This window comes from Notothenia coriiceps, unplaced genomic scaffold, assembly GCF_000735185.1.
Source record: "Notothenia coriiceps isolate Sejong01 unplaced genomic scaffold, NC01 NC01_scaffold00020931, whole genome shotgun sequence".
Lineage (NCBI taxonomy): Eukaryota > Metazoa > Chordata > Actinopteri > Perciformes > Nototheniidae > Notothenia > Notothenia coriiceps.
In genome coordinates this window covers 26,125-37,561 of record NW_011353632.1, presented here as the reverse complement: position 1 = coordinate 37,561, position 11,437 = coordinate 26,125, and the positions used below count along the sequence as shown (strand labels likewise).

General features: G+C 38.6%; 1 protein-coding gene across 1 annotated transcript; it reads right to left on the bottom strand.

Moving 5' to 3' along the window:
- Positions 1-7,414: 7,414 nt before the first annotated feature.
- On the bottom strand, positions 7,415-9,732 carry LOC104952992 (neuropeptide FF receptor 2-like). Its single transcript, XM_010779908.1, has 3 exons — positions 9,726-9,732; positions 9,487-9,586; positions 7,415-8,375 (listed from the first exon to the last, which is right to left on the bottom strand). Exons 1-3 carry the CDS (start codon positions 9,730-9,732, stop codon positions 7,415-7,417), a joined length of 1,068 nt encoding a protein of 355 aa, XP_010778210.1.
- Between the last annotated feature and the right edge of the window lie 1,705 nt (positions 9,733-11,437).

Sequence of the window (11,437 nt, the reverse complement as noted above, 5' to 3'; positions counted from 1 at the left end):
CATTGGTCCCTCTTCTTTAGAGAAGACCAGGAAATGATGGATACACGGATCGTGTTCAAATCAATAGGCACGCAATGACTCTAAATAATAATGATCACGCCACCAAACACACATTCAAACTAAAGGAACCAGCCTGTTTGGAAAATGTAACAAGTAGAAAGTACAGGTATGTGTGTTCAAAATGTAAGAAGTATAAATTAAAGGTATTTGTGTTCAAAATGTAAGAAGTCAAAGTAAAAAGTCGTCAGAAAAATAAGAAGTGGAGTGTACTGATACCAGAAAGATTAAGTACAGTAACGAAGTATTTGTACTCCACTACTTCACACCTCTGGACAAAGGGTTATATCAGAGCTGTTCAAGGTCTTCTCTATAGTCTAGACGTCTAGAGATTGTAAGGACCAGCAAATCCTTTAGTTTAGTTTATATTTCTACTTATAAAAGCAATATCAAAGGTTGTTTCCATCAGTCTACTTATGTCATTGCATTGCTACTCTTTGGCTCACTTGCAGCTGATATACATTGTAGCTTTTATCAAATTAGATTTCATCCTTTGCTGTTTCCAGGTTGAAAATCTGATCTGAGGCTTTCAGAGGTTCGAGTAAATCCCTCTAATGTTGAAGCCACAGGTGCCGATGTTGTGTCATAGCTCTCATAGCCAATCAGAATGCGAGTTTTGCCTTGCTTACGTCTGAATTTGTGCATGACGTTGGGCCTCAGTGTTTTCGACCAGGAATCTATGGGGACGCCTGTTGAGCTCTGTTCGTGTTACTTGTGTTTTACAGCATGTTGTGTTGCTTTGTGGTTGTTATGTTACTGTTTGTTGTGAGTATGTAATGTTCATGATTATTGTCTTGGTTTTGGGTAGTAAAAAGTTCAAGAATTTATTGAATATTTCTCAAAATAGTTGCTGTCAAGTCCTGTTTTCGGCAGAATGACTTCTGATGAGCTGCAGTGTAACTTTACATGTGTCCCTGTGAAGGTTATGTAACACCATACAACAGCTCAACGTTTTACAAAAGCAACACATTTGATTTTCTCCATATATTTTATGTTTAATTTAACAATGCAGTCATTTCAGGTGCTGGAAAATAACTGAATAGGCACTTTGAAGATAATTAATTGTATTTAACTTTAGGAAAGGTGCAGGAACCCTGGAGATAAATCTTTATATCCTCCAAAGAAATGTGCAACAAAAGGCTTTCAATAGATTTTAATATAACACATTATTCTTTTCATTCTATTCATCCGTCCATTTACCTAGCCAGTTGATTCGTTCAGGCTCTACACAGAAGTCAGGGCTAACACTCTCAGCTATATAATGTCCGCCTGACGTGCAGCGCAGTTCTTCAATCTCCGCTCACTCTGAGTACAAAAGTGAGCAGAAAGCTTCTATTCAACTGAAAATGTGCCCAGCTGAGGGGAAATGATTAGGTTCATTTCATGCTTTGATGAAACTTGGAGCAAAAGTTTGTCACACAGTGTTATAAAGCTGGGTGTCGTTTACAATTCTAGTTCTGCTGTTAGATACTATTAAATGTTCTAGATTCAAATCATTTAACGGGGCTAAAACAGTTCACATAAAAAAATAATTTGAGCTGCACGATTCAGACTCATTTTCACTACATACAGTTTACGTTGTGCCTCTCCACCTCTGTTCCTTACTTCTTACTTGCTACCCTTTTCCCTCAACCTATCCTAAGGGAGTGCATGTACGTAGACACGTTAGTTTTGCTGCTATAGGCTTGGACTGTCGGGGGACACCTTACTTCTTCCTTCTGTCTGTTTGTACCTGTGTACTCTCATGTTCCGATTAACCCAGCTTCCCTCAAATTTCTTTTTGGTGTCTATCTACGCCGGGATCCTGAGTCGAGGCTGATCCTGTCGCTGCGGCCCTGTGTCCTGGATCCTGAATCATGTGTCCTGGATCCTTAGTCCTGAGTCCTGGATCCTTAGTCCTCAGTTCTGGATTTGAGTCCTGGACTTCGAGTCGTGGCTGAACCAGTCTCTGCGGTCCTGCCTGACTCTCATCATGCTGCTTCCCTGATGGCTCCCACAGGATTGTTGACATCCTCGTGGATTCATCTTCTTATTATAGACACATGCATTTCCAAACTTTTGGTCTTTCCAAACATTTGGTCTACCTACGCTTTAAAATGTATTATCTCTTTGATTTACACACGGCATCTATTGCACGTCTGTCCGTCCTGGGAGAGGGATCCCTCCTCTGTTGCTCTCCCTGAGGTTTCTCCCATGTTCCCCTTTAAACTGTGGGTTTTCTCTGGAAGTTGTTCCTTGTACGATGTGAGGGTCTAAGGACAGAGGGTGTCGTATTGTCATACTGATATTCTGTACAAACTGTGAAGTCCACTGAGACAAATGTAACATTTGTGATATTGGGCTATATAAATAAAAAAATAAACATTGATTGATTGATTTATGGAACCTGTGATTTAATTTAAAAGAGCTTATTTAGGTTTGTCTTGCTACCAAATATAACCATAACAGTAGAATTTAACTATGAGCATTTAGTCAAGTGTTAAGGAACTTTAAGGGTCCCCATGATGCTATTTTTTGTATCAGTATGTAGTGTCTCTACTGTGACATGTCTCGATGCTTTAATGTTCAAAAAGCTCTTTATTTTTCTGCCTGTGCTGCAGCACCTCTTTTCCCCCTCTGTCTGAAACCAGAGCCCAGTCTGCTCTGATTGGTTAGCTGGCCGGCTCTGCTGTGATTGGTCAACGGCTTAGAGATTACCCGCCCCTTAGCTTGATAGCAAAACAAATTGTGTTGCTGGTGTGGTATAAAAACAGCTGGTTGTTTAAAGTTTAGTAAAATTGTTTGTCACACGTATGCCTGGTTAATGCTGAGTGATGTTTATGAGTATGGTTGTGGTCGAGACACTTTTCTTTCTTGGCACTAATTCTGTTTCAACTGTTCATCATACTCGCCATAAACTGTTATTGCTAATCTCGCTATTTTTGTTTTTTGGTGCTGCCTGAGAAGATATTTGGAGCAGTTTTCAGGGCCGAGAGCCGGCAGAACTGCAGTGGAAACACGAGCAACTGGTTTGCAGTCGGGCACCAGCTTTGAGTTTCTGAAGTGTCTTCTTCGTATAATCAGCAGAACACAGAACAGAAAGCCCTTTGAGGAAATCATTTATTTTGAAACCAAACAACATCACAGATTAAACATGAACACATTGCTGCATACAACCTGGCAAACGCATACAAATCATAATATGTGCATTACATAAACAAATAGCATACAGTTAATAATAACCGCGCCAGAGGAGCATTTCACATTTAGCCGCTATTACTGTAACACACAGTTTAGCGTCCAGCTATACACAAATACAGAAATGTCGACCGCAACGGATATGAAAGCATGTTTTAAATATATATTTTGTTCAGGTTGATATTACAAGGCAATCACACACAATTAACTCCCATTATCTTTCCATCTTCGGACAGGAAACTAAAGTGCTGCTGGTAGCTTTGAGGTTGCAGCTGAACAAAGAGGCTTCTTCATTCCTCCAAAGCATTTTGCATACATTTTCCACTAAAGGGCACAACATCAAAGAGCAATCTTGAATACAGACATATCAATAAAAGACATATCAATGGAACCATATTACATTAAGAGAAACATAAATACAGCCAGTTACACAGCATGATAAAAGCATACGTTTTACACACTTTTGTTTTAAAGGTTTTGCATTTCAAGCCACAAACATAAAGTATTCAAGTCCACATATTTAGTTTCCTCCAGAGCTGGCCTCATGGTATTTCCACTTAAATAATTCACATTGAGTACTTGCTGATATCAGTAATACATTCAAATGAATTCAAAAGTAATAACAAGTTACTCTGTGCCTTGTTGTCCGTGACTGACACCTGAGCTTCACATTTCCAATGCAAATCTAAAGACAGTTTTATCCCTTATACTGTAAATCCCCTATAAATAAATGTGATTGATTGATTGATTGATTGATTGATTGTTCTGCTAAAATATACAATAATAATAATGCACATGTTAACAAAGACACAACCCGGGAACACATTCAAGTTACACCACAACAGTGACAGCTTAGCAATACAAATATTACCCCTTTTTCATATCCGAGTTCTTCAGCTTTTTATTTGTATACTGAATATAATGTCTCTTTAAAGAAATAACCTTAATGGCAAGTAAATGGCAATATTTACCTGGAAAGTAATCATTTTATCACACAAGCAAAAACTAAGCTTATAATGCCGCACATTGACCGTTTTACAAACACAATTCAATAATGACACAATTACTACCAAATCAAGGCACAGTGAGACACCTGCACGTTAGTAATTCACTACATTGCATGTTGTCTAGTTGAGAAAATATTAGATTACATGTCATTAATGTGGACAATCCCCACAGGAGCAATTTGGGGTGAAGTGTCTTGCCCAGGGACACAACGACATGCTGACTCCAGTGGGGTTTGAACCCGTGACCCCCTGATTCCAAGTCCAGCACACTATCCACTGAGCCACAGCCTCCAAAATATGCAAATATAATTCAAACTCTGTATCACTTTTGATGCTTTTCGATGCGTGCATAGAGGAAAATGGGTAGTTCATTTGGGCGGGAGATTACGCTGCATCGCACAGAGAGATTAGAGCCAGGTATCTCTGGTTTTCTACATGTTATAGAGCACTTTGGGTTTAAAGCAAGAACACATTTATTGTACATAGCTTCTGATATTGATTAATTTAATGCTAAGTCGTTTTTTCCCTTTATCCAACAGCCATAGTTACAACACCTTAAATGTGTTTTTGATCTTAAGACAGAAAGGAATGTCTTTGCCTGCATACAGTATATTTATTTTAATATTCAGATACTATATTATTTGTACCGCTGTGAGTGTTTCTTATTCTGTTCTTACTTCGTTTTTTATGTTCATGGTCATAATGTTTCGGAAAATATATCTGAGTAAGTATACAATACAATCAACAATAAAAGCATTGAAGAAGAAAATGCTCATTCAAACATAGCCCGACTTATATAGAATTTCTTTCTGTATGTTACGAAGTACAATGGGCTTTTTCAAACTATTATAATGTCAGTATTTTTCTGTCTTCTTGTGTGTCTGTATAGGTATTATTAGTTTCCAGACAGTCCGTGTCTCTTGATGGCCATGCAGTGTCTTCTGAATGTGAAATTGCCCTCTTCAAACTTTCCTTGCAACTTTTTTCTTGTGCCATAGAAGACAGATTTGCGTCATGAGGGATCCTTAAGGTAATCAAACTCCTACGGTCTCTATGGGTTGTTTTTTTTAATCCAAGATAATGTGATTTAGTGTGTTTATTTCATCCACCCATTCATTTGTTTTCCACGGGTATCAACAACTTCTTCCCTGATATAAGATCTGTTTTACACTAAAGAGATTCAGAACTGAGTGTTTCTTATTAGTACGCTGACCCGGTTGTTACCGTAACCCTGGTTCCCTCGACAAAAAGCCTATTGGAATTCTCCATTGGATTTTGAATTATTGCAGAATAAATACTCTATGGCACTTGCACATTTTGTCCAGCAAGACAATCTCCACCTATTAATACCATTGATATGATTTGTGTTATAAATGAATTACACCACAGTCACATGACTTCATGTCAACGATTAGGCTGAAGGCGGACTGGTGTTCTCGACTGTGTTATCTCTCTATTGCAAACAACATGTTTAATTATATGTATCCTGACTTTGCTTTTTGAATACTTGAAAAAAATGTAAAGGTATCATGTTTGTCAGGTAGAGGTTATTTACAATATTGTGTTTCTTATAGACATTGAGGTAGTTGACCAAGAGCTTTTGCCTTTATAATAGTGTAAGGAGAGCTTACAATGAGTTTCACTCTTCTGCAATGTTGTGGAGGTAGATGAATTGTGTTGTTAATTACAATAACTCCACATGACCTCTGTAGAGGCAACTAGTAAGACCAAAGTGACCGCTTGGTTTATTAACTGTAACGAAGCCATTAATGAATAGGTCCACTGTCGTTGTCCCAAAGTCTCAAAGAGTATAGTACTTGTTTGTATTTGTACTTCATAACTGAAACAAAATCCTTGTCAAGATAGTTTTGAGGTAATTTGTAGCCAACCAACTATCATTGTTAACACTTGATGATAAAAGCACTGTCAAGAACAACACAACGCATTTTCAAAACAAGCTGCATTTCCGTCTGACTGGTTTCTATTTGGGTTCTATTTCTGCTGCCATTTCTGTGTGAGGCGACTCAATGTGACAATATGAACACACAACATGACAAGTGCCATGATGAGAAGATTGCACATAATGTCCGGATGCTTAGAATGAACGCCTTTCAGAGTCTAAGAAAATCAATTCTCCGTAGCCTCTATTAAAGTGCTGTCTAAACCAAATCGCTTCTGTAATTAGCTTTAGATAGCACATCATACTAAACAATACAATTTAAAACATGCAAGCGTGCCATTAATTAGGTCCCTTCTCGTTGTAATCGTCAAGCCCCTGATAAATACTAACTGGACATTGCATGTGAAGACTTACATTATGGTCACACTTCTGCTCAGTCAATTGTTTTGCTGATCATCCTTGTCCTACATTAAAATCTGTCTAGAACTTAGTAGAATATTGCTGATATAAAGTAGAAGGAGTAGTGGACATTCCTGTTTTGTTATCCAAACTGCCACTACTGGATATTGATAATACTCTACCTTCATTTGGGTGGGTTAGGTTTATGAATGAGGATTGAGATTGGTTAGGATAATGGTAAGAATATAGAACACTCAGAGTCAGAGAAATATCGTTCATGCCTTCACCATAGTGTGTAGAAGAAGCCATGTGTCTCTGTTTGTTAGGAGAATGTGTGATTCTAGAGCAATGGGCCATCCAAACAATGGTTTACGGGATGATGAGATGTTGGACCAATGGGAATACTTCTAATGTTGGTTAAAAAAACAGCTGCTTAAAGTACTAGGCTAGAAATGACTGTCATGAAATAATAAGTGCAAAACCAACATATTGCTCCAACTTTCTTTTAGCTTTAACAATACTTTTGGACTTGCTTAGCTGTCTAAATCGTGAGAATCTTGTACATTGTTGTGCTTATCTACAGTAAGGGAATATTTCTCAAATATACAATCGCCCTAAAGTACATTGTGCCACCTCGAGTGCTGTCATCTATGCTGTCCCTGATTGACTGATCATGGCCATAAAGCAATTTTCAAATTGTTAATATTATAGATGAGGCATTGCCTAGAACTAGTGTCATAATGGGTATCCATCATACCAAACAGTGGCCCGATACACATTCAAAATCTGACAATTGATACTAGTCTCTTCCTTGGATCTACAATGCAACATACAATGGCTTTGTTGGGTTCATTTATGAGTAACAGTGTGAACTTCAGATGTCCCACGCCTGATACACTGAAGCTGCCTGTGGACTTGCCCCCTCTGACTCCTCACTATTGCTTCCTTTATTTTGTACTGCCACCATTTCTAACCCTCGATCTGAAAGACTTCTATCTGAGTGGACCACCACAGACCCTACCTTTAGACTCTTATCCACCTCGGCTGATTCAGTCAGCTGGTTGACGTTATGGACTCGATTCCTCACTCCCAAGACTAGACGATTGTGACTGCTAGTGGCATCTCTGAAATCACACTCTCTACCAGGTGCTTGCACAGACTGGTCTTTCCTCCCCCATCTGACCACCCTGCTCCACAGCTGGCACTGCATGAGGCAACAGAAGGGTCGAGACTTGCAAACAGCCTGGAAACCCTTCTTAAAGTTCTCGTTGTAGTAGCCGTAGATGATAGGGTTGACGCTGGAGTTGGAGAAAGCCAGCCAGTGGGTGAAGGGAAAGATGTAGCTGGTCAGAAGTTCCACCTGGTCCCGGTCGAAGCCTGCGTAGTCAGTCATCATCATGAGGGTCCACAGCGGCAGCCAGGACAGCATGAAGAGCAGAGCCACCAAGATGAGCATCTTTATCACCTTGATCTTTTTCTGGGAGATCAATGGCTGGCCAGCTCTTGCAATCACAGAAGACCCCAGCTTGCATCCGATACTCCCGTACATGAGCATGATGACGGTGAGTGGCACCAGGTAGATGAGAGCAAACAGAACCGCTGTGTAAACCTTTCTCATCTGAGGGATGGCAAAGTTCTCGTAGCAGGAGTACAGGGGGACCGTTTGGTTGAAGTCATTATTGTGCACCATGTAGTGGAAAGGAACTTTATCCACAGTCAGAGCCACAGCAGCAGGACACATGATAACCACTGCTAGCGTCCAGATGAACACGATGGCCCCCTTCGCAACCAGAACAGTGGACTTGGGCTGTAGAGGGTACACTACACACCGAAACCTAAAGATAAAAGCATTGCTGAATGTTAGTGTTAGGAAAATATCACTCGTCACCGGCTTGAGCTTCAATCTCAGGATCCATATATTTGTGATCCTCTCCAGAATGGAAGTAGTCATCACATACAGAGCATCAACTAGTTCCTGAACAGTGTCCTTCACATGCTGATATCCAAGAGAGGGAGTTACACAGTCACAAGATGGAGGAATAGAAAGCAGTATTCAATGTTTACTTCAGATTAGCTCCACGTCAGAAATGAGCATGCTTGTCATATGTCTCTCTCCATAGAGGCTGAATCATCATGTTAATCACATAGCTATCATATGCCTCAAACAGTCCTGATGCTCTTCTAGGTAATCACACATCCTGTCATGTACACAGCTACAGTTGGGATACCTTTGTTATCATGTGGACTCTGATATTGGAAGAGGACATTCAGTATTTCCCCAACAGTTAGTTTTATATGATATATATGTCTTTACATATACCAAAAAGAATATTTAACTAAAATACTTCTTGCTTTATACTTTTATTTTCCAATTATGTTTTACATTCATCATTTAGGTTTTAAAATCAAGTTGAATGCCCGTCTAAGAACTAGAGATATTTTCCATATTCAAATGTTCTGTCACAGAAGAGTATTGGGGTCAGGTACTGTATAAGTTGAAATAAATGAGAAAGGGAAGATATTTTATTTTGTGTTTGGTCAAAAAAATCTAAGTGTTGAGAAAAAAGTTGAGTTTTCATATATTTCATAAATGCAGTAGTTAGATTTATTCTCAAAGGTTCAACATTTATTCCAGATATTTTTATTTTATTCCGAAAAAATTGTAATCCAACTTTGTTCTCAACGTTTTGAGTTCTCAAAATCCAAAATAAAAGGAAATCGTCCTCTTTTTCTCAGTTTGTCCGGCCTTAAAACTGTTCCATATTAGAATAGAATATATCTGTATTGTCATCATACAAAGTACCACAACATTTGTCTGGCAACTCTCACTGCAGTAAAAAATAGACACAATAAATAATGTTTGGTTATGTTCTGTGTCCCTGGAAATGTGCGATGGGAAATGGAGACAGAGTAGACTGGTAAATATGGGAATAACAACAAACTCACCTCTCAACAGCTATGGCCACCAGAGTGAAGACTGAAGCAGAAACAGACACTCCTTGCACAAAGCCGCTCATCTTACACACACAGTTAGAAAAAGGCCAACCTGTGGAAGAAAGGATAACATCTCATCAGAGAGGAACTCAAGCTGGCAATTCACTGACATGATTATCCCTCTTTGAGACACCCTAAATCAGTTGATTGTACATGTTGTTCTTCAAGAAGCAGGTAAATACGACAATTACCAAACATCAATGTAATCGCCTATGAGGTCTTCTCGAGATCCAGGGTCAATCACCTCCATGGAAACATTCAAAGAGCTCAGTTCAATTGACAATAAATCCATAAGGTCTTTTAAACAATTGTCAATAAGTAATCTGGTTTATGTTATTTCCAATTCATCATAATAATACGTTGAATGTACAAAAAAGGTAATACGGTGAATGTGGACGAAGAATGTTCTGACTTTTAGACACAGAATAATGGATATTGGGGTTTTTCCACAAACAAATATGACAATTGAGTAATCAAATAATTTGTTTTACTTAACTACATTTGAAGAACTATCCGAACCTCAACACAATGACTCACATATGTTACATCTTGAACAGATGCCTGAAATATAAGATAAAACCATTTTCATATTTTAAATGGAGGATTCAAATGCTTACGGCTAAAAACTTGAAGGTTTCTAAAGTTTAGGTTGGGCTTCTCAAAGAACACAGAAAAACATGAGAGACCTGGGTGTCTCTGGCAAATACAAAACTTAACATTCACTTTTCGAAAATGTGAAGTAGATAAAACTCCTTTTAACTTTGTTGTTTGTTTGAAGAAATAATCAAATACAGCTGTGCGCTGAATCAGTGGGGGCGACTACAGAACAAAACAGTCACTTTTTAAAGAAAAAACTAGAAATCAAAGTCTTGTGTTGAGAACAAATTGTGTATTATTTTTGATGTTCCAATTCACAAAGACATGAGTATTTTAATAAATATTGACAAAGACTAAGGAATAGGCGTCTAATTATTTGTGGCAAAATGTCAACCTGTCAACTGTGTCACAGTTGACTGGCACTTGCGTTGCTCGCAAAAATCCCCAAGCTCTCAGACACGCCCGGCTCCAAGATTTTCAAGATTTTTTCAAAGCTGCTGTGTGGACGTACCGTTAGTGTGAAAGTTAACAACAGTTGATTTCACGTCAGGTGTGGGAGATGGTTTCTAACTCATGAACAGCACTGTGTGCCTGATGTGGTCTCCTATAGCTTATAATGTTCTCTCTTTCTATTTGTAGAGGTAATCAAACTAGATGATTGCCAGCACCTGTGCATAATCTGTGAAATTGCAAGTGCTGTTTCACACTGACGAGGCTCTGTATGTGCAGTTTTGATGTGAACTATAAGGATGCCGCTGCGATCTAATGTTATTTGACAGGTAGAGATGTGGGATTAATTATTTCTTCTTAATTAAACCATATACACTAGAATCACTGGCTCATATTGCTATTTCAAATCAACTTTGCCTGTTTTGTACACATATATATCTATATAAAAAAGTAGAAGTATGGATCCCAGGTCGGGCAAGGTTGTCTTTTTCTCTCTAAGATAGACTTGACATTTACCAATGGGAGGAGATATCTTGGTAATGTGATTGTATTTACTTGCACTCTTATTAATTTTTTTGTGTTGCACTGTTGGAGGAGCCTGTGACCTAAGATTCTCATCAACATAGCTGCACTGTAGCTATGTACGAATGAAAATAAAAGCCTTAAATCTTGAAATCTTGAATCTCATATGAGTTTTGAGAAACGCTATGGGTAACATTATATGCTACAGAAAGCTAACATCTAATGTGAAAATCTATACTATACTATAGCATCTACAGAAAGACTTCCATGACCAACGATGTAACCGGCATGAGGTATAAGTCCGGCCTTTTGAGAGAGCTTGTAGAAATCAAAG